General features: G+C 58.5%; 2 protein-coding genes across 3 annotated transcripts; one reads left to right on the top strand and one right to left on the bottom strand.

The window, feature by feature from the left end:
* The first annotated feature begins 289 nt into the window (after positions 1-289).
* LOC131574279 (large ribosomal subunit protein eL18) lies at positions 290-6,882 on the top strand. 2 transcript variants are annotated; one of them, XM_058828718.1, is made up of 7 exons: positions 290-432; positions 627-713; positions 1,502-1,609; positions 3,131-3,229; positions 4,410-4,533; positions 5,764-5,833; positions 6,755-6,882. In XM_058828718.1, the coding sequence occupies exons 1-7, from the start codon at positions 430-432 to the stop codon at positions 6,828-6,830; spliced, it is 567 nt and encodes a 188-aa protein (XP_058684701.1). In that variant the 5' UTR covers positions 290-429; the 3' UTR covers positions 6,831-6,882. The 2 variants fall into 2 exon arrangements, with proteins under 2 accessions (XP_058684701.1, XP_058684702.1); XM_058828719.1 differs by lacking the exon at positions 290-432 and adding an exon at positions 505-508 and having other exon boundaries at positions 626-713.
* Positions 6,883-8,501: 1,619 nt separating this feature from the next.
* On the bottom strand, positions 8,502-17,854 carry LOC131574278 (visinin-like). The gene is given in 9 exon segments (XM_058828717.1): positions 8,502-8,685; positions 10,056-10,167; positions 11,186-11,626; positions 15,382-15,555; positions 15,557-15,573; positions 16,263-16,377; positions 16,379-16,411; positions 17,157-17,180; positions 17,733-17,854. Coding segments are annotated over 9 exon segments (1,005 nt in total). The 5' UTR covers positions 17,736-17,854; the 3' UTR covers positions 8,502-8,599.
* Between the last annotated feature and the right edge of the window lie 3,081 nt (positions 17,855-20,935).

Raw genomic sequence — 20,935 nt, 5'->3', positions numbered from 1 at the left:
GGAGCCCGCCTGGTCTCCGCCATCTTTGTTTCGGGCGGCGCTGCCGCTGGAGCAATGGAAGGTGACGCCGCCGCGGCGCGGCTCGGCCAATGGGAGCGCCGTAACCATGGCAACGCCCCGCCGCGGCCGCCATGGCGCCTGAGGGCAAGCTCGCTTTTCCCGGGAGAACCCTCGGTTTGCCCCGCAGGACGCGGCGGGGCCGCCCCAACTAACGGAGCTAATTAACGCGCGCCCGCCTTGCCCGGCCGCTAATTAACAGCGCTCATTAATTAATGTTATAATGTCATACCGGCTCGGTCCTCCAGCGCCGTAGAGCGGGGGGCAGAGCGTCCCTCGAGCTCTTCCGGCGCGCACCGGAAGCGCCTCTGTTCTCCCAAAAGCCCCCGCGCGGCCGCGCTCCCCTTTCTCTCTCGCTCGGTCAGCGCCGCCATGGTGGGTCCGGCCGGGGCTCCGCCATCCGCCGCCATCCGCCGCCATCCGCGGCCGGGGCTCCCGCATCCGCCGCCATCCGCGGCCGGGGCGCCCCGCGAGGGCCCGGGGAGGGTCGGGGGGAGCCCGGGGAGGCGCGCGGGGGGGCGGTGATGGCGCGGCCGGCGCGGCGCTGAGCGGGCCCGGTGTCGCCTCAGGGCATCGACATCCGGCACGACAAGGACCGCAAGGTGCGGCGGAAGGAGCCCAAGAGCCAGGACATCTACCTGAGGCTGCTGGTCAAGGTGCGTGCGGCGAGCCCCGGGACCGGGATCGCTGCTCCGGTGCCGGGACCGGTATCACTGCTCCGGGACCGGGACCGGGATCGCTGCTCCGGGACCGGGACCGGGATCGCTGATCCGGGACCGGGACCGCTGATCCGGGACCGGGATCGCTGCTCGGGGACCGGGATCGCTGCTCCGGGACCGGGATCGCTGCTCCGGGACCGGGATCGCTGATCCGGGACCGGGATCGCTGATCCGGGACTGGGACCCGCTGCTCGGGGACCGGGATCGCTGGACCGGGGCCGCTGCTCCGGGACCGGCGCTGCTTCTCCCGGGTCCGGCCCCGCTTGTCCCGTCTCGTCCCGGCCTCGCTCGCTCCTTGTCCCGCTTCCCCGGCTTTCCCCATTTCCCTGTCCCGGATCCGCCGCTTGTCTTTCCTTTTTCCCCGCTTTTCCCCGGTGTTCTCCGCTTTTTCCCGGATTTCCCCCCTTTTCCACGCTTTTCCCCGGTGTTCCCCGCTTTTTCCCGGTTTTCCCCGGATTTTCCCGGTTTCTCCGCTTTTCCCCGGTTTTTCCCGTATTTTCCCCGCTTTTCCCGGTTTCTTCGGTTTTTCCCGGTTTTCCGCCTCCCCGGTTCGTTTCTCCCGTTTTTTCCCGTTCTCACGGTTTTTTCTCCCGCTTTTTCCCGTTCTCACGGTTTTTTCTCCCGGTTTTTCCCGTTCTCACGGTTTTTTTTCCCGGTTTTTCCCATTCTCACGGTTTTTTCTCCCGTTTTTTCCCGTTCTCACGGTTTTTCTCCCTCTTTTCCAGCTCTACCGGTTCCTGGCCCGCCGCACCAACGCCCCGTTCAACCGCGTGGTGCTGAAGCGCCTCTTCATGAGCCGCTCCAACCGGCCGCCGCTCGCTCTGTCCCGCCTGGTGAGCCCCAAAAACCCTAAATTCACCCCGAAAAACCCCAAATTCACCCCAAAAAACCCGAAATTCACCCCAAGAATCCCAAAATTCACCCCAAAAACCCCAAATTCACCCCAAAAACCCCAAATTCACCCCGAAAAACCCAAAATTCACCCCGAAAAACCCCAAATTCACCCCGAAAAACCCCAAATTCACCCCAAAACACCCGAAATTCACCCCGAAAAACCCCAAATTCACCCGAAAATCCCGAAATTCACCTCGAAACATCCGAAATTCACCCTAAAAAACCTGAAATTCACACCAAAAATCCCGAAATTCACCCCGAAAATCCTGAAATTCACCCCAAAAACCCTGAAATTCACCCCGAAAAACCCGAAATTCACCCCAAAACATCCGAAATTCACCCCGAAAAACCTGAAGTTCACCCGAGAAACCTGAAATTCACCCCAAAAAACCTGAAATTCACCCCAAAAAACTCGAAATTCACCCCAAAACACCCCAAATTCACCCCAAAAACCCCAAAATTCACCCCAAAAACCCCAAATTCACCCCAAGTTCCCCATGGAATTTTTCCTGCTTTTGGGGTTTTTCCTTTGCTTTATTTGTTGTTTCTTGTGTAGTTCCGGGTTTTTCGTTTTATTTTCATTATTTTCCCTCAGAATTTGGTTGTTTCCTGCAGAATTTTGTTTTTCCACGGGGCTTTTTCGTGCTTTGAAATGAGATTTTTGGGGCTCTTTTTAGAATTCTTTTTAGGATTTTTTAGGATTTTTTTTAGGATTTTCGGGGTTTTCTTTGAAATTTAACCCTGGAAAATTTCCCGTAATTTTCCCGTTTTGTTTTGGGGTTTTTTTTTTCCGAGGAATTTTTTGCCGTTTCTTCCTGGAACCTGGAGGGATTCCCGGGGTTTTTGGGGTTTTCCCATGGGAATTTGGGGTTTTCCTGGGGATTTTTGGGGTGTTCCCGGGGGTTTTTGGGGTGTTCCCATGGGAATTTGGGGTGTTCCCGGGGTTTTTGGGATGTTCCCGGGGTTTTTAGGGTGTTCCCAAGGGAATTTGGGGTGTTCCCAAGGGAATTTGGGGTGTTCCCATGGGAATTTGGGGTTTTCCCAGGATTTTTGGGGTGTTCCCAAGGGAATTTGGGGTGTTCCCGGGGGTTTTTGGGGTGTTCCCAAGGGAATTTGGGGTTTTCCTGGGGATTTTTGGGGCGTTCCCGGGGGTTTTTGGGGTGTTCCCGGGGGTTTTTGGGGTGTTCCCAAGGGAATTTGGGGTTTTCCTGGGGTTTTTGGGGTGTTCCCAAGGGAATTTGGGGTTTTCCCGGGGGGTTTTTGGGGTGTTCCCGGGGGTTTTTGGGGTTTTCCTGGGGGTTTTTGGGGTGTTCCCATGGGAATTTGGGGTTTTCCTGGGGTTTTTGGGGTGTTCCCATGGGAATTTGGGGTGTTCCCGGGGGTTCTTGGGGTTTTCCCGGGGTTTTTGGGGTTTTCCCGGGGTTTTTGGGGTGTTCCCATGGGAATTTGGGGTTTTTCAGATCCGGATGATGCGGAAGCCGGGCCGGGCGGATAAAACAGCCGTGGTGGTGGGGACGGTGACCGACGACGTTCGCATCCAGAACGTGCCCAAGCTCAAGGTGGGGGGAAAATCGGGAATTCTGGGGGTTTATGGGAGGAAAATCGGGAATTCTGGGGGTTTATGGGGGGAAAATCGGGAATTCTGGGGGTTTATGGGGGGAAAATCGGGAATTCTGGGGGTTTATGGGGGGAAAATCGGGAATTCTGGGGGTTTATGGGAGGAAAATCAGGAATTCTGGGGGGTTTATGGGGGGAAAATCGGGAATTCTGGGGGTTTATGGGAGGAAAATCGGGAATTCTGGGGGTTAAGGGGGAGAAAATCGGGAATTCTGGGGGTTTATGGGAGGAAAATCGGGAATTCTGGGGGTTTATGGGGGAAAAATGGGGAATTCTGGGGGTTTATGGGGGGAAAATCGGGAATTCTGGGGGTTCCACAGGAGTTTTGGGGAGATTTGGGAATTCTGGGGGTTCCACAGGAGTTTTGGGGTTTTTAAGGATTTTTCTGGAATGCCGGGGGTGGGGTTGGGGTCGTTTGGGAGGGTTCCGGTGTTTCCATGGAGGTTTTGGGGGGATTTGGGGTGTTTTAACGATTTTTAGGGAGCATTTTGGGGGCGTTTCCTGGGTGTTTCAGGGTGATTTTCGGGGCTGTTTTGGGGTGATTTTCGGGGTGTTCTGGAGTGATTTTCGGGGTGTTTTGGGGTAATTTTTGGGCTGTTTTGGGGTGATTTTTTGGGGTGATTCTGGGGTTTTTGGGGGTGAATTTCTGGGGTGTTTTTCGGGGCTGTTTTGGGGTGATTTTCGGGGTGTTCTGGGATGATTTTTGGGGTGGTTTTGGGGTGTTCTGGGGTGATTTCTGGGCCTGTTTTGGGGTGATTTTCGGGGTGTTCTGGGATGATTTCTGGGCCTGTTTTGGGGTGATTTTCGGGGCTGTTTTGGGGTGGTTTTCAGGTTGTTCTGGGATGATTTTTGGGGTGTTCTGGGGTGATTTCTGGGGCTGTTTTGGGGTGATTTTCAGGTTGTTCTGGGATGATTTCTGGGGTGTTCTGGGGTGATTTCTGGGGCTGTTTTGGGGTGGTTTTGGGGTGTTCTGGGATGATTTTTGGGGTGTTCTGGGATGATCTCTGGGCTGTTTTGGGGTGATTTCTGGGCTGTTTTGGGGGTGATTTTTGGGGCTGTTTTGGGGTGTTCTGGGATGATCTCTGGGCTGTTTTGGGGTGATTTTCGGGCCCCCCAACACAGGTGTGTGCGCTGAGGGTGACCCGCGGCGCTCGGAGCCGAATCCTCCGGGCCGGGGGCTCCATCCTCACCCTGGACCAGCTGGCCATGGCCACCCCCAAGGGCAAGGGCACCGTGCTGCTCTCAGGTGGGGACCCCCCCAAACCCCAGGGGCACCCCCAGAGACACCCCCAAACCTCTGAGACACCCCCAGAGACACCCCCAAACCTCTGAGACACCCCCAAACCCCTGGGACACCCCCAGAGACACCCCCAAACCTCTGAGACACCCCTGGGGCACCCCAGGACACCCCCGGGACACCCCCAAACCCCAGGGGCACCCCCAAACCCCAGGGGCACCCCCAAACCTCTGAGACACCCCTGGGGCACCCCCAAACCTCTGAGACACCCCCAAGGGCAAGGGCACCGTGCTGCTCTCAGGTGGGGACCCCCAGGGACACCCCCAAACCCCTGGGACACCCCCAGAGACACCCCCAAACCCCCGAGACACCCCTGGGGCACCCCAGGACACCCCCAGGACACCCCCAAATCCCCAGGACACCCCCAAGGGCAAGGGCACCGTGCTGCTCTCAGGTGGGGACCCCCAGGGACACCCCCAAACCCCTGGGACACTCCCAGACACCCCCAAACCTCTGAGACACCCCCCAAACCCCAGGGACACCCCCAAGGGCAAGGGCACCGTGCTGCTCTCAGGTGGGGACCCCAGGGACACCCCAAAACCTCTGAGACACCCCCAGAGACACCCCCAAACCCCCGAGACACCCCTGGGGCACCCCAGGACACCCCCAGGACACCCCCAAATCCCCAGGACACCCCCAAGGGCAAGGGCACCGTGCTGCTCTCAGGTGGGGACACCCAGGGACACCCCTAAACCTCTGAGACACCCCCAGGGACACCCCCAAACCTCTGAGACACCCCCAGAGACACCCCCAAACCTCTGAGACACCCCCAGAGACACCCCCAAACCTCTGAGAGACCCCCAGGGACACCCCCAAACCTCTGGGACACCCCCGGGACACCCTCAAACCCCCAGACACCCCCAAACCTCTGAGACACCCCTGGGGCACCCCCAAACCTCTGGGACACCCCTGGGACACTCCAGGACACCCCCAGGGACACCCCCAAACCCCATGGCCACCCCCAAGGGCAAGGGCACCGTGCTGCTCTCAGGTGGGGACCCCAGGGACACCCTGAGACCCCCAGGACACCCCCAGACACCCCCAAACCCCCAGGACACCCCCGGGGACACCCCCAGGGACACTCCCAAAGCCCCAGGGACACCCCCAGACACCCCCAAACCCCAGGGACACCCCCAGGGACACCCCCAGCCACCCCCAAACCCCCTGTGTCCCCCCCAGGGCCCCGCAAGGCGCGCGAGGTCTATCGGCATTTCGGGAAGGCACCGGGAACCCCCCACAGCCACACCAAGTGAGGGACTGGGGGGATTTGGGGGGTTTGGGGGGTCCTGGGGGGGCTGGGGGGGTCCTGGGGGGGTTTGGGGGGTCCTGGGGGGGTCCTGGGGGGGTTTGGGGGGTCCTGGGGGACTCTGAGGAGGATTTTGGGGGTCCTGGGTGGAGTTTGGGGGGCCCTGGGTCGGATTTTTGGTGTCTGGGGTGAGGATTTTGGGAAATGCTTCGTTGGGAGGGCTTGGGGGGGAGGTTTTGGGGTCTGGGGTGGGTTTGGGGATATTTTGGGGTCTGGGAGGGGTTTTTGGGGATATTTTGGGGATATTTTGGGGTCTGGGGTGGTTTTTGGAGATATTTTGGGGTCTGGGGTGGGTTTTGGGGCTGTTTTGGTGATATTTTGGGTTCTGGGATGGTTTTTTGTCTGTTCTGGGGATATTTTGGTTTCTGGGATGGATTTTTTGGCTGTTCTGGTTTCTGGGATGGTTTTTGGGGTTATTTTGGGTTCTGGGATGTTTTTTTTGGCTGTTCTGGGGTTATTTGGGGGTCTGGGATGTGTTTTTGGGGATATTTTGGGGTTATTTTGGGTTCTGGGATGGTTTTTGGGGATATTTTGGGTTCTGGGATGGATTTTTTGGCTGTTTTGGGGTTCTGGGATGTGTTTTTTGGGCTGTTTTGGGGATATTTTGGGTTCTGGGATGTGTTTTTGGGGATATTTTGGGTTCTGGGATGGTTTTTTTGGGGCTCTTTTGGGTTCTGGGATGGTTTTTGGGATATTTTGGGTTCTGGGATGGTTTTTTGGGGTTATTTTGGGTTCTGGGATGGTTTTTTGGGGTTATTTTGGGTTCTGGGATGGTTTTTGGGGATATTTTGTGGATATTTTGGTTTCTGGGATGTTTTTTTTGGCCGTTCTGGGGCCGTGCCCCACTGACCCCGCTCTCCCCAGGCCCTACGTGCGCTCCAAGGGGCCGAAGTTCGAGCGGGCTCGGGGCCGCAGGGCCAGCAGGGGCTACAAGAACTGAGCCCCCTCCCCAAAATAAACGGGGGGAGGAGCCCCCTCCCCCCAAAACACCACCCCGTGTCTGTGTCTGCTGAAACCCCAAAAAAAACCCCGTGAAAATACCCTGAAAAACCCAAAACCACCCCAAAAACTGACCCTGGGGCTGGGAACAAAGAGAAATTCCCTGATTGGCCTCAAAAACTCAACTGTAGGGGACTGAGACCCCCCAAAAACGCTCAATTTCCCCTCTGATTCCCAGATTTCTCCCCCAAAAATGCACATTTTCCACCCAAACCCTTCTACTGTCCTCCCAAAATCTCATTTACCAAAAATATCCCATTTTTACTCCTAAAAATCCACATTTTTACTCCTAAAATTCCCTTTTTTTTACTCCTAAAAATCCCTTTTTTTACTCCTAAAATCCCCTTTTTTACTCCTAAAAATCCCGGTTTTTATTCCTAAAAATCCACATTTTTACTCTTAAAAATTCTTTTTTACTCCTAAAAATCCTCTTTTCTTACTCCTAAAAATTCCTTTTTTTACTCCTAAAAATCCTCTTTTTTTACTTCTAAAAATCCATTTTTTCACTCCTAAAATTCCCATTTTTTACCCCTAAAATTCCCTTTTTTTACTCCTAAAATCCCCTTTTTTTACCAATAAAAATCCCTTTTTTTCCCCCTAAAATCCCTTTTTTTCCTCCTAAAAATCCCCTTTTTTTACCCCTAAAATCCACTTTTTTTACCAATAAAAATCCCTTTTTTTACTCCTAAAAATCCCTTTTTTTTACCCCTAAAAATTCCCTTTTTTTACTCCTAAAAATCCCCTTTTTTTACCCCTAAAATCCCCATTTTTTACCCCTAAAAATCCCCTTTTTTCACTCCTAAAGATCCCCTTTTTTTACCCCTAAAATCCACTTTTTTTACCAATAAAAATTCCTTTTACTCCTAAAAATCTTTTTTTTACCCCTAAAATCCCCATTTTTTACCCCTAAAATCCCCATTTTTTACCCCTAAACTCCCCATTTTTTACCCCTAAAATTCCCATTTTTTCCACCCCTAAATTCCCATTTTTTCCCCCTAAAATCCCCTTTTTCTACCCCTAAAATCCCCATTTTTTCCCCCTAAAATCCCCATTTTTTACCCCTAAAATCCCCATTTTTTCCCCCTAAAATCCCCATTTTTTACCCCTAAAATCTCCATTTTTTCCCCCCTAAAATCCCCTTTTTTTACCCCTAAATTCCCCATTTTTTCCCCCTAAAATCCCCTTTTTTTAACCCCTAAAATCCCCATTTTTTACCCCTAAATTCCCATTTTTTCCCCCTAAAATCCCCATTTTTTACCCCCAAAATCCCCCTTTTTTTACCCCTAAATTCCCATTTTTTCCCCCTAAAATCCCCATTTTTTCCCCCTAAAATCCCCATTTTTTACCCCTAAATTCCCATTTTTCCCCCCTAAAATCCCCATTTTTTACCCCTAAATCCCATTTTTTCCCCCTAAAATCCCCTTTTTTTCCCCCTAAAATTCCCATTTTTTCCCCCTAAAATTCCCTTTTTTTCCCCCTAAAATTCCTATTTTTTACCCCTAAAATCCCCATTTTTTCCCCCTAAAATCCCATTTTTTTTCCCCCTAAAATTCCCATTTTTTCCCCCTAAAATCCCCATTTTTCCCCCCAAACAAAGGCGGCCTTTCCGGGGGAGGGGGAGGGGTGAATTCTCTTTATTGCCGCCCCTCCCCCCGCCCCTCCCCCCGGGCGGATTTTGGGGTCCCCGCGGGGTTTTGGGGACCCCTCCCCTCATTTCTTGGGCTCGTACTGGATCAGGCGCATGATGGCGTCGTTCTTCATCACGCCCTCGATGAACTCGGCCTCGGCGATCTTGTCTGGGGGGACAGGGGGGAATTGGGGAGGGGTCCCGGGTCTGGGGGGACAGGGGCGAATTGGGGGGGGTCCTGGGTCTGGGGAGGGGTCCCGGGTCTGGGGGGGTCCCGGGGTCTGGGGGGACAGGGGGAAATTGGGGGGGGTCCCGGGGTTTGGGGAGGGGTCCCGGGGTTTGGGGGGACAGGGACAAATTGGGGGGGGGTCCCGGGTTTGGGGGGGCATCCAGGGGTCTGGGGGGGAGGAATTTGGGGAGGGGATTTGGGGTTCTTTTTGGGTTATTTTGGGTGAGTTTTGGGGTTATTTTGGGTTATTTTGGGCTGGGTTTTGGGGGTTATTTTGGGGTTTTTTGGGGTGAGTTTTGGTGGTTATTTTGGGGTGGTTATTTTGGGTTATTTTGGGTTATTTTGGGGTGGGTTTTGGGGTTATTTTAGGGGTTATTTTGGGGTTATTTAGGGGGTTATTTTGGGGTCGGTTTTAGGGGTTATTTGGGGTTATTTGTGGTTATTTATGGGGTTATTTTGGGGTTGGTTTGGGGGGGTTATTTTGGAGTTATTTGGGGTTATTTTGAGGTGGACTTTGGGGTTATTTTGGGGTGGATTTTTGGGGTTATTTTGGGGTTGGTTTTGGGGTTATTTTGGAGTTATTTGGGGTTATTTTGGGGTGCGTTTTGTGGGTTATTTTGGGGTGGGTTTTGGAGTTATTTTGGGTTATTTTGGGGTGGGTTTTGGGGGTTGTTTTGGTGGTTATTTTGGGGATTATTTGTGGTTATTTAGGGAGTTATTTTGGGGTTGGTTTAGGGGTTATTTTGGAGTTATTTGAGGTTATTTTGAGGTGGGGTTTTGGGGTTATTTTGGGGTTGGTTTGGGGGTTATTTTGGAGTTATTTGGGGTTACTTTGGGGTGGATTTTTGGGGTTCTTTAGGGGGTTATTTGTGGTTATTTAGGGGATTATTTTGGGGTGGGTTTTGGGGTTATTTTTGAGTTATTTGGGGTTATTTTGAGGTTGGTTTTGGGGTTATTTTGGGTTATTTTCGGGTGGGCTTTTGGGGGTTATTTTAGGGGTCTTTAAGGCGCGTTTTTTTCGTGCAAGATTTTGGGGGTCCTGGGGTGGATTTCAAGGGGGGTTGAGGCACTTTTAGGGCATTTTTAGGATTATTCGGGGTGGGTTTTGGGGTTTATTTTTGGGGTTGTTTGGGGCGGGGTTTGGGGGGGTTATTTCGGGTTATTTGGGGCAGTTTTGAGGCGCGGGTTTTTTTCGGGGGAGGTTTTGGGGGTCCCGGGTGGGGTTTTGGGGGTCCCGGGGGGGTTTTGGGGGTCCCGGGGGGGTTTTGGGGTCCCGGGGAGGATTTTGGGGGGCTCGGGGGGGTCCGCACCGTTCTCCCCTTTGTTGAAGTAGGCCCAGAGTTTGTCCGCCCGTTTTTGGGGGGTGTTCTCGTCCTCGGGCAGCGTCTTCTGCTCCTCCAGCGGGATCATCTTGAAAATCGCCTGGGGGCCCCAAAAACTCATCAGGAACCCCCCCGGGACCCCAAAACCGGGTCAGGGGAGCCCAAAATGGGTCTGGGAACCCCAAAACCGGATCAGGGGAGCCCAAAATGGGTCAGGGGACCCCAAAATGGGTCTGGGGACCCCAAAACCGGGTCAGGGGACCCCAAAATGGGTCAGGGGACCCCAAAATGGGTCTGGGGACCCCAAAATGGGTCTGGGGACCCCAAAACCGGGCCCTGCTCAGTGGGTGGGGGAGGGAATTAACCCGCCCCTCCCCCCCCCCCCATGGATCCGTTTATCGCGCCCCTCCCCCCCCCCCGGAGCTTTTTCCATCAGGGATTGAAAATCCGGGATCAGGGGAGCGGGGGAGGGGCAAAGCCAATTAGCGCCCCGGCGTTAATTGGGGAGCAGGGCAGACCCCGGGTGGGGGAGGGGCTGGGGGGGGGGGGGGTCAGAGCCCCTCCCCCAGATCCCGATGGGAATTCCCGGATCCAGGGGATCCCCCCCCCCCTTTTTCCAGGGGATCCCAAACCTCCCCTCCGGGGTGATCCATTCCCATCATCCCAACCCCAAATCGCCCCCAAATCCCGAATTTCCTCACCGGGATCATCTCCAGCGCCTCGGCCCTGCTGATCCCTCCTTTCCCACAATCCCAAACCCCAAATTTCCCATTCCCAAACCCCGAATTTCCCACAATCCCAAACCCCAAATCCTGCAATCCCAAATCCCGAATTTCCCATTCCCAAACCCCAAATCCTGCAATCCCAAACCCCGAATTTCCCACAATCCCAAACCCCAAATCCTGCATTCCCAAACCCCGAATTTCCCATTCCCAAATCCCTGGGTTCCTCACCGTGATGATCTCCAGCACCTCGCTCTTGCTGACCTCGCCGTTCCCAAACCCCAAACCCCACATTCCCAAACCCCAAACCCCACATTCCCACACCCCAAATCTCACATTTCCCATTCCCACACCCCACATTTCCCATTCCCACACCCCACACCCCTCACTCCTCACCGTGATGATCTCCAGCACCTCGGTCTTGCTGACCTCCCCGTTTCGGTCCACGTCGAAGAGCGAGAATGCCCACTCGAGTTTCAGGTGGGTTTTCCCGGAGGAGGTGAGGTGCAGGGCGATGATGTACTCCCGGAAATCCAGCGTGCCGTCGTCGTTGGTGTCGAAGCTGCGGAAGACGTGGCGGGCGTAGCCCTGCGGGTCCGAGTTGGGGAAGAAGGTGCCGTAGATCTTCTCGAACTCGGCGCGGCTGATGCGGCCGTCGGGGCACTGGCGCTGGAAGCTCTCGTACCAGCGGCACAGCTCCTCCTCCGAGTAGCGCGTGTTCGTCTTCAGGTCCTCCAGCACCTCCTTGGACAGCGCCCCGCTCTTGGCGTTGCCCATGGCGGGCGAGGAGAGGCCCCCGCGGGGAGGAGGAGGAGGAGGAGGAGGAGGAGGAAGAGCCTGGGAGGGAAAGAGAAAAGGGGGTGAGCGGGGGAGGAAGGTTCTGGATGCTGGAATGGGGGGGAAGAGGAAGGTTCTGGATCCCAGAATGGAGAGGAAGGTTCTGGATCCCAGAACGGAGAGGAAGAGGAAGGTTCTGGATCCCAGAATGGAGAGGAAGGTTCTGGATGCTGGAATGGGGAGGAAGAGGAAGGTTCTGGATGCTGGAATGGGGAGGAAGGTTCTGGATGCTGGAATGGGGGAGGAAGGTTCTGGATCCCAGAATGGAGAGGAAGAGGAAGGTTCTGGATCCCAGAACGGAGAGGAAGGTTCTGGATGCTGGAATGGGGAGGAAGAGGAAGGTTCTGGAACCCAGAATGGAGAGGAAGGTTCTGGATGCTGGAATGGGGAGGAAGAGGAAGGTTCTGGATCCCAGAATGGAGAGGAAGAGGAAGGTTCTGGATCCCAGAATGGAGAGGAAGGTTCTGGATGCTGGAATGGGGAGGAAGAGGAAGGTTCTGGATCCCAGAACGGAGAGGAAGAGGAAGGTTCTGGATCCTAGAACGGAGAGGAAGGTTCTGGATGCTGAATGGGGAGGAAGAGGAAGGTTCTGGATGCTGGAATGGGGAGGAAGAAGAAGGTCGGGGATGCCAGGAGGAGGAGGAGGAGGAGGAGGGTCCTGGAACTCCGAAAATATGAGGAGAAGGAAAGTTCTGGACCCCAAGCTACAGAGGATGAGGAAGGTTTTGGACCCTGGAATGGGGAGGATGAGGAAGGTTTCGGATCCTGGAATGGGGAGGATGAAGAAGGTTTTGGACCCTGGAATGGGGAGGATGAGGAAGGTTTTGGATCCTGGAATGGGGAGGATGAGGAAGGTTTTGGATCCTGGAATGGGGAGGAAGGTCCAGGACGGCAGGAGGAGGAGCAGGAAGAAGAGGAGGGCCCTGGAACTCCACAAAACGAGGATGAGGAAGGTCCCAGACCCCCCCAAAAAAGTGACAGAAGATCCCAGGCGGCCAAAACCGAGGCTGAGGAAGATCTCAAACCAAAAAATGAGGATGAGGAAGGTCCCAAACCCCCAAAACCGAGGCTGAGGAAGATCTCAAACCCAAAAAATGAGGATGAGGAAGGTCCCAAACCCCCAAAACCGAGGCTGAGGAAGATCCCGGGCACAAAAACGAAGCAGAAGAAAGTCCTGGACCCCAAGAACGAGGAGGAGGAGGAGGAGGAGGAGGAAGGTCCCAGGGCAGGGGGTCCAGGGGGTCCTTACTGGAAGGTTCCGGAGCGCGGCTGGGCCGAGGATGAGGAGGGCGAGGACCGGGCCGGTGATGAAGGCTCCTCTGGCGGGGCCGGGCGAGCTCCAGCCTTTATCAGGTGGGATTTGGGGGGGGGATTTGGGGGATTTGGGGGGGGGGGGGGGGGGGATGAAGGTGATCCCGGCTTAGCAGGGGCACGTGGGGAGGGGGAGGGGCAGCCCCCATCCCCCAATCCTCGGGCCGGGCTGGGAGCAAGGACCCCCCAAAAATACCCCAAAATCCCCTCAAAATATCCAAAAAACACCCAGAAAGCGCCCAAAACCACCCCAAAAACACCCAAAAGTAACACAGAACACCCCAAAACGCCCCAAAACACCCCAAAAACCCCAAACACCCCAAAACGCCCCAAACACCCCACGCCCTCCCCAATCCCCCCCAAATTCCCCCCAAAATTCCCCCAAAGCCCCCCGAAATCGACCCCTCCCCCCTCCGAGACCCCTCCCCAAATTCCCCTCCCCCCCCCGCCGGGGGCGGCAGATGGCGCTGGGGGAGGGGAGGGCTCATTAAAGCCTCATTAACGTCGGGGTTAATTAATCACCGAGGGGGGGGGGGGGAGGGGCACTTGTGTAAGGAGGGGGGAGGGGCGGGGGGAGCCCGCGTGAGAGCGGCGCGGGTGAGCTCAGGTGTGTCCAGGTGAGCTCAGGTGTGTCCAGATGTGTCCAGGTGAGCTCAGGTGTGTCCAGATGTGCCCCAGATGTGCCCAGGTGAGCTCAGGTGTGTCCAGATGTGCCCCAGATGTGCCCAGATGTCCCCAGGTGTCCCCCCAGGTGTGCCCAGATGTGCCCCAGCTGTGCCCCCTCCCCACCACACACCAAACTCGGCTACAAAACCAAGCCTTTAATGGGGTTTTTTTTTTTTGGGGCCATTTTCCGCCTTTTCGGGGCTTTTCCCACATAACTTAAAATAACTTAAAGCGGGGGAGGGGCGGCCCCGCCCCCCCAAATCCCCTCCCCCACCCCCCCAAAAACCACCACGGCAGCGGCGCCAAAAGGGACAATTTATTCCTCCCCTCCCCCACCCCCCAAAATGGGTCTGGGGGCAGCCGGGGGGGATTTGGGGACCCCCCCAAAATGGGTCGGGGGGGTCAAAAGGGTTTTGGGGTTCCCACAATGAGTCTGGGGGGGTCCAAGGGGGGCTATGGGGTCCCCCCACCCCAGTGAGGATCCTGGACCCCCCCCCAAACAGCTCAGGGGGGCCTTGGGGACCCCCCAAAACGGGTCCGGGGGCTTCTGACCCCCCCAGAACGGATCTCAGACCCCCCCAAAATGGGTCTGGGGGCTTCTGCGCCCTCCAAACGGAGTCTGGGGGCGGCCCCGGCCCCCCCAAATGGGCTCTGGGGGGGCTCAGAGCCGGCGCAGGGCCCGCTTCTTGTCCCCCTTCTTCTTGGGGGGGGCTTTCCTGTCCCCCGCGTGCTTCTTGGGGACGGGGCCCTCGGGGGGGGGTCCCGGGGGGGGCGGGGGCGCCCCCCGAGGGCCCCGGGGGGGGGTCGGGGCGGGGGGGGGGGCTCGCGGGGCGGCCCCCGGGGCGTGGATCTCGGTGAGGAGCCGGGCGCGGGCGGCGAAGCGCTCGAAGTCCTCGAGCAGGAGCCGCGCCGCCTCCTCGTTCAGCGCCGACTCGGGGTTGGGCTGGATCAGCAGGCATTTGATGGTCTGGGGGGGCGCGGGGGGGGGGCCGGGTCACCCAATGGGGAGCCCCAAAACCGCCCCAAAACCACCCCAAAACCGCCCCAAAACCATCCACTGAAAACCCCAAACCTGCCCCAACCGGCGCCTTCTGCCTCCCCAATTTCCCCCTCCCCGGAGTGCTGAGGATCCGCTCCCCCACCCCAAAATCAGCCCCACAAATTGGGGAGCGTAAAGTCAAAAAGTTCCCCCCAAGAACCGCCCCAAATTCGTCACTTTCTGCCCCAAATCCCCCACATTTTACCTCTGGCCCCCCCAAACCTCTCCCAGTCCCGTTCCCCCTCCCAAACCCCATCCCCTCACTCCAGACCCCCTCAAAACCCCCCCAAATTTACCCCAAACCCCCCAAATTTACCCCAAACCCCTCCCAGTCCCATTTCCCCCACTATTCCCCCCTCCCAAACCCCATCCCCTCACTCCAGGCCCCCTCAAAACCCCCCCAAATTTACCCCAAACCCCCCAAACTTACCCCAAACCCCTCCCAGTCCCATTTCCCCTCCCAAACCCCATCCCCTCATTCCAGGCCCCTCAAAAACCCCCCCAAATTTACCCCAAACCCCTCCCAGTCCCATTTCCCCACGATTTCCCCTCCCAAACCCCCATCCCCTCCCTCCAGACCCCCTCAAAACCCCCTAAATTTACCCCAAACCCCCCCAGTCCCATTTCCCCCTGGGGTTTACCCCAAACCCCCCCAGTTCCCATTTCCCCCCGTGTTTCCCCCAATCCCCCCGGTCCCGTTGCCCCCCAATCTCCCCGGTCCCGTTGCCCCCAGCCCCACCAGCAGCACGTGGCGCAGCCCCAGCTCGGCTCTCCAGTCCCTCTTGAGGACGTTGACGCAGATTTCGCCGCTGGGCCCCACGTTGGGGTGGAAGATCTTGGTCAGGAAAAACCCCTTGGGGGGCGCGGCCGGGAAATCCTTGCCCAGCACCAGCTTCATCCGGAACAGCCCCCCCCGCGTACGGGGTCCCCTCTGAAACCCCAGAGAGGGGGTGAGAAAACCCCAAAAACCCCAAAAAACCCGTCCAAAAACCCCAAAAACCCATCCCAAAAACCCCCCCGCGTACGGGGGTCCCCCTCTGAAACCCCAGAGAGGGGGGTCAGAAACCCCAAAAAACCCCAAAAACCCGTCCCAAAACCCCCCACGTACAGCGGGGGTCCCCTCTGAAACCCCAGAGAGGGGAGTCAGAAACCCCAAAACCACTCCAAAAACCCCCCATTTGCCCTCTGAAACCCCAGAGAGGGGGGTCAGAAACCCCAAAAACCCCTCCAAAACCCCCCCATGGATATGGGGTGCCCTCTGCAACCCCAGAGAGGGGGGTTGGTGTCTCCCAGAACCCCCCAAACCCCGACCTGGGCGATGCCCTTGGTGCCCAGGGGGGATTTTGGGGCACTTCAGTGGGATTTGGAAGCTCTTTGGGGATACGGGAGGAAAAACCCCAAAGCTTTGGGGCCAAGGGGGTGGGAGACCTCAAACCGCCCCCAAAACCCAAGCTAAGCTCTGCCCTCAGCTCCCAGTGCAGGCTGGAGAGGGATTTTGGGGCTCACCCCGATTTTTGATACGATTCATTGTGATTTTTGGGCTCTCCTTGGGGTCAGCGCCCCAAAATCCGTATCCAAACCCCCCCCCAAAGCCAAGCGGGGGGCTCGGGGGGCTCCTACCTGGCCCCTCGATGGCCACCTGCACGTCGGTGACGTCCTCGTCGTTGGGGAAGACCTTGATGCCGTCGGGGGGGTCGGCGCTGAGCAGCGACACCTCCCTGCACAGCAGCCGCAAGCGTCTGCGGGGGAAGGTTCTCGGCGTTCGACGTCTGGGGGGACACCAGGGAGCCCCAAAAGGGGCGTCAGGGAGCCCCAAAATGAGTGTCAGGGATCCCCAAACCCGGCGTCACCAGGGACCCCAAAATGAGTGTCAGGGAACCCCAAACCCAGCGTCAGGGAGCCCCAAAATGAGCGTCAGGGACCCCAAAATGAGCGTCAGGGACCCCAAAATGAGTGTCAGGGAACCCCAAAATGAGCGTCAGGGAGCCCCAAAATGAGCGTCAGGGAACCCCAAAATGAGTGTCAGGGAACCCCAAAATCAGTGTCAGGGATCCCCAAACCCGGCGTCACCAGGGACCCCAAAATGAGTGTCAGGGAACCCCAAAATGAGTGTCAGGGAACCCCAAAATGAGTGTCAGAGAACCCCAAACCCCGGCGTCAGAGAACCCCAAAATGAGTGTCAGGGAACCCCAAAATGAGTGTCAGGGAGCCCCAAAAGGGGCGTCAGGGAACCCCAAAATGAGTGTCAGGGAACCCCAAAATGAGTGTCAGGGAACCCCAAAATGAGTGTCAGGGAACCCCAAACCCGACGTCACCAGGGACCCCAAAAACGGGCGTCAGGGAACCCCAAAATGAGCGTCAGGGAACCCCAAAACCGGCGTCAGAGAACCCCAAACCCGGTGTCAGAGAACCCCAAACCCGGCGCCACCAGGGACCCCTCCCAGGGATTTCTGGGGGGGAAGAGCTCCCCCCTCAAACACCGAAAATTTGTGCTCCTTTCCCCCCCCAACTCACCTGCCAGGCGCCGGCTCGGGGCTCCTGGAGGGGGGAGAAAAATTTGGGGTGAATTTGAGGTGGGCAGTGCTCAAAACGCCCCGAATTCTTCCTGACCCCCGCTCCAAAATCCCTCCACAACTCCCTCAACTCACAGAAAAAAATCCCGAATCCCCCCAAACTCCCCAGTTCCCCCAAGGATCACCCCAGAAACCCCAAATCCTCCAAGACCCTCTGAACTCCCGCCGCTTTCCTCACAAAACTCCCAGAATTCTCCCCAAATCACCACACGACCACTCAAACACCCCCACTACGCCCCGAATTCCTTCAAAACTCCTTAAACTGCGCACAAATCACCCCAGAAATCCGCGTGGTCCCCAAATTCCACCCAAATCACCTCAGGACCGCCCAGGCTCCCTCACGACCCCCCCGGGCCGGGCCCAGGCCTCGGACGGCTGCGACCCCCGCGGGCCGGGCCCGGAGCGGCCTCACCCCACCCTGGGACCCCCCCAAATCCTCCGCAGATCCGCCCAGACCCCAACAGGGACCCCCAAAACCCTCCCAGGGCACCCCAAACCCCCCCTGGGCCTCCCTCACCATGGCGCCGGCTGGGCCCCGGCGTTGCCGGGCCGGCCCCGAGCAGGAAGCGGCTTCCCGGGGGGTTGTCCCCTGGGCTTTGAGGGGGGTCCCCGCGGTGTTGAGGTGACCCCTCGGGCGGGGGGAGGCCGGGGGTCGCCCCCCTCTCCCCCTCCCCCGGCAGCGCGGTCCCTCCTCCTCCTCCGCCGCCGCCGCCCGCCCGCCGCGCTGAGGGGCCCCCCCCCACCGCGCCACCGCCTTTTATAACCTCGGCCGCGCAAAGCCCCGCCTTCCTCCGTACCGACCAATCAGCGCAGCGCAGTGGCTACAGCAGCCAATGGGAAGAGAGGAAAAAGGCGGGCTCTGCGCGATGATTGGCGGGTTCGTGAGGGGAGAAGGGCGGGGGGCGGAGCCTCGGCGCGTTGTTTGCGTCGTAACGGTCGGCGGAAAGGGCGGGGACGCCCGTTTGAACGGCGATGATTGACGGGAGCGCCCGCCAATGGGAAAAGCGAGGCCGGAGAGAGAGCGGAGCTTCCGGGAGGCGGGGCCAGGCGTTATTGGCACGTGGAGCAGCCAATCAGAGCTCGGGATTTCCCGGGTGTCCAAAATCGCTCCGGGACCCCAAAATTCGGTCCCGAAAAAATCCCGGATCAAAGTTCTCATGACCCCCCCTCAATTCCCGCCCCCTCCTCCCCCCGAGACCGCCCAAAAGCCACCCCGAAAAGGCCGCTCCCCCTCCCCCTGAAGGCCGTCCCCAAAATGCCCTGAAATCCCCCCAAATTGGAGGCGGGGGGGGCAGGAAACGTCACTTTATTCCCTCTGCCCCCCGCCCCTCCCCCACCCCGGGGAGGGTCCGGTCCCGGGGGGGGGGAGGGGCTGGGGGAGGGGCTCTAAGGCACGTGGGGTCACGGGGAGGTCACGGGGTCACGGGGGGGGTCATGGGGGGGCGCCGGGGCTCCCCTCCCCCCACTATGGCTTCGGTGCGGGGCGTGACGTCATCGGGGAAGGGGCGTGACATCATCGGCGGGGGCCCAGCCCCCGTGACATCATCGGGGAAAGGGGCGGGGCCTTGGCAGTGATCGGTGACGTCATCATCGAGTGGCTCCACCCCTCGTTGTGACGTCACGGGAGGGGCGGGAAAAATCCACAGTGCTGACGTCGTCGAGGCTGTGTGACGTCATCGGGCAGGGCTGTGACATCATCGGCTGCTCAGGGGAGGAGGGAGGGGAAGGCTGTGACGTCACCGTCGGCAGGTGTGACGTCACCGCGGGGGCTATGACATCATCAGCTGAAAGAGGCGTGGGCAGTGACATCGTAGTGGAGTGTGTGACGTCATCGGCGCCGCGGGAGGGGCTGTGACATCAGCAGCTGCCATATTCGGGTGTGTGACATCATCGGCTGCTCGGGGGGGGGGGGGGGGGGGCGGGGGGGGCTTGTGACGTCATCGCTCAGCCGTGTCGGGGGCTGTGACATCATCACAAGGCCACGGGAGGGGGCTGTGACGTCATCGCTCCCCTCACCACTGCATTTGGGGCAGTGACGTCATCGCCGGGCTGTGACGTCATCGCCGGGGGGTCCCCGAACCCCCAAACGCGAGGGGGGGGGGCGAGAGGGGGGAGCGCCCCCAAAACTCGGGGGGGGGGAACTCGAGGGAAATCCCGAATTTTGGGGGGGTTTCCCCCGATTTTCGGGGCCGTTCCCCCCTCGCTCCCGGGGGTCTCCTCCCCCCCCATTTTCTGCCATTTCCCCACAGATTTCCGGCTTCTCCCCCTCCCCATTTCCCCCTCCAAACTCCCCCTTTCCCCCCCAATTTCCGAGGATTTCCCCCAATTTCCGAGCTTCTCCCCCCAATTTCCGAGGTCCTCCCCCCAATTTCTTGAGCTTTTCCCCCAATTCCGAGGTCTCCCCCAATTTCTGTGGATTCCCCCCCATTTCCGAGCTGTTCTCCCCCAATTTCCGAGCTTTTCCCCCCATTTTGGAGTTTTCCCCCCATTTCCGAGCTTTTCCCCCAATTTCCGAGCTTTTCTCCCCCAATTTCCGAGCTTTTCCCCCCATTCCGGAGCTGTTCTCCCCCCATTTCGGAGCTTTTCCCCCCCATTTCCGAGCTTTTCTCCCCCATTTCCGAGCTTTTCCCCCAATTTCGGAGCTGTTCCCCCCCCCATTCCGGAGCTTTTCCCCCCATTTCCGAGCTGTTCCCCAATTTCCGAGCTTTTCCCCCCCATTTCGGAGCTGTTCTCCCCCCAATTTCGGAGCTTTTCCCCCAATTTCCGAGCTGTTCCCCCCCAATTTCCGAGCTTTTCCCCCCCATTCCGGAGCTGTTCTCCCCCCATTTCCGAGCTGTTCTCCCCCCCATTTCCGAGCTGTTCCCCAATTCCGGAGATTTTCCCCCCCATTCCGGAGCTGTTCCCCCCCATTTCCGAGCTGTTCCCCCCCATTCCGGAGCTGTTCCCCCAATTCCGGAGATTTTCCCCCCATTCCGGAGCTTTTCCCCCCATTTCGGAGTTTTCCCCCCATTCCGGAGCTGTTCCCAATTTTCCGAGCTGTTCTCCCCCCATTTCCGAGCTTTTCCCCCAATTTCCGAGCTTTTCCCCCCATTTCCGAGCTTTTCCCCCATTCCGGAGCTGTTCTCCCCCCCATTTCCGAGCTGTTCCCCCCCCGATTTCGGAGTTTTCCCCCCATTTCCGAGCTGTTCCCCCCCGTTCCCCCCGTTCCCCCCCCGGGGGTCTCACACGGTGACCTCGGTGCGGCTCCCGGTGCGCAGGCGGTGGGGAGGGGGCGCGGGGGGGGGGTCCGGGCGGGGGTCCCGGCAGCAGCTGCAGCTCGGCCGTGTTCTGCCGCTGCCCCCCGAACAGCGCCCGCCGCGCCCCGGCCCCCCCGGCCTGGGGGGGCGGCGAGAAGGGGGTCCCGGGACCCCCGCCCAGGCTGCTCTGGGAGGCGGCGTGGGACAGCGGGGGGCGCCGGGGGGGCCCCGCCCGGTTCCGCGGCAGCGTGCCCCCCCCCCCGCCCCCGCCCCCCAAAAACTCCTGCGACAGAACCCGGCGACCCCCCCCCCCCGCGGCGGGGGGAGGGGCAGCGTCCCCCGGGGGGGAGGGGGCGCGGCCCAGGGGGGGCCCCAGGGACCCCCGAAATCCTCCAGGTCACGGTCGGCTGCGGGGGGGACAGGGGGGGAAAGGGTTAATGGGGGGGGGTGGGGGATTTGGGGGGGGTCTCAGGGGGATTTGGGG

Source organism: Poecile atricapillus, unplaced genomic scaffold (genome assembly GCF_030490865.1).
Source record: "Poecile atricapillus isolate bPoeAtr1 unplaced genomic scaffold, bPoeAtr1.hap1 scaffold_211, whole genome shotgun sequence".
Classification (NCBI taxonomy): Eukaryota; Metazoa; Chordata; class Aves; order Passeriformes; family Paridae; genus Poecile; species Poecile atricapillus.
Note: the sequence above shows the minus strand (reverse complement) of the source record. Positions and strands in the feature narration are given on the sequence as shown.

What these genes read in the sequence shown, in the direction of transcription:
- LOC131574279 (XM_058828718.1), top strand. An exon ending in ACCTGAGGCTGCTGGTCAAG is followed by an intron (nt 714 to 1,501) that starts GTGCGTGCGGCG and finishes CCTCTTTTCCAG; the next exon opens with CTCTACCGGTTCCTGGCCCG. An exon ending in CGCTCGCTCTGTCCCGCCTG is followed by an intron (nt 1,610 to 3,130) that starts GTGAGCCCCAAA and finishes GGGGTTTTTCAG; the next exon opens with ATCCGGATGATGCGGAAGCC.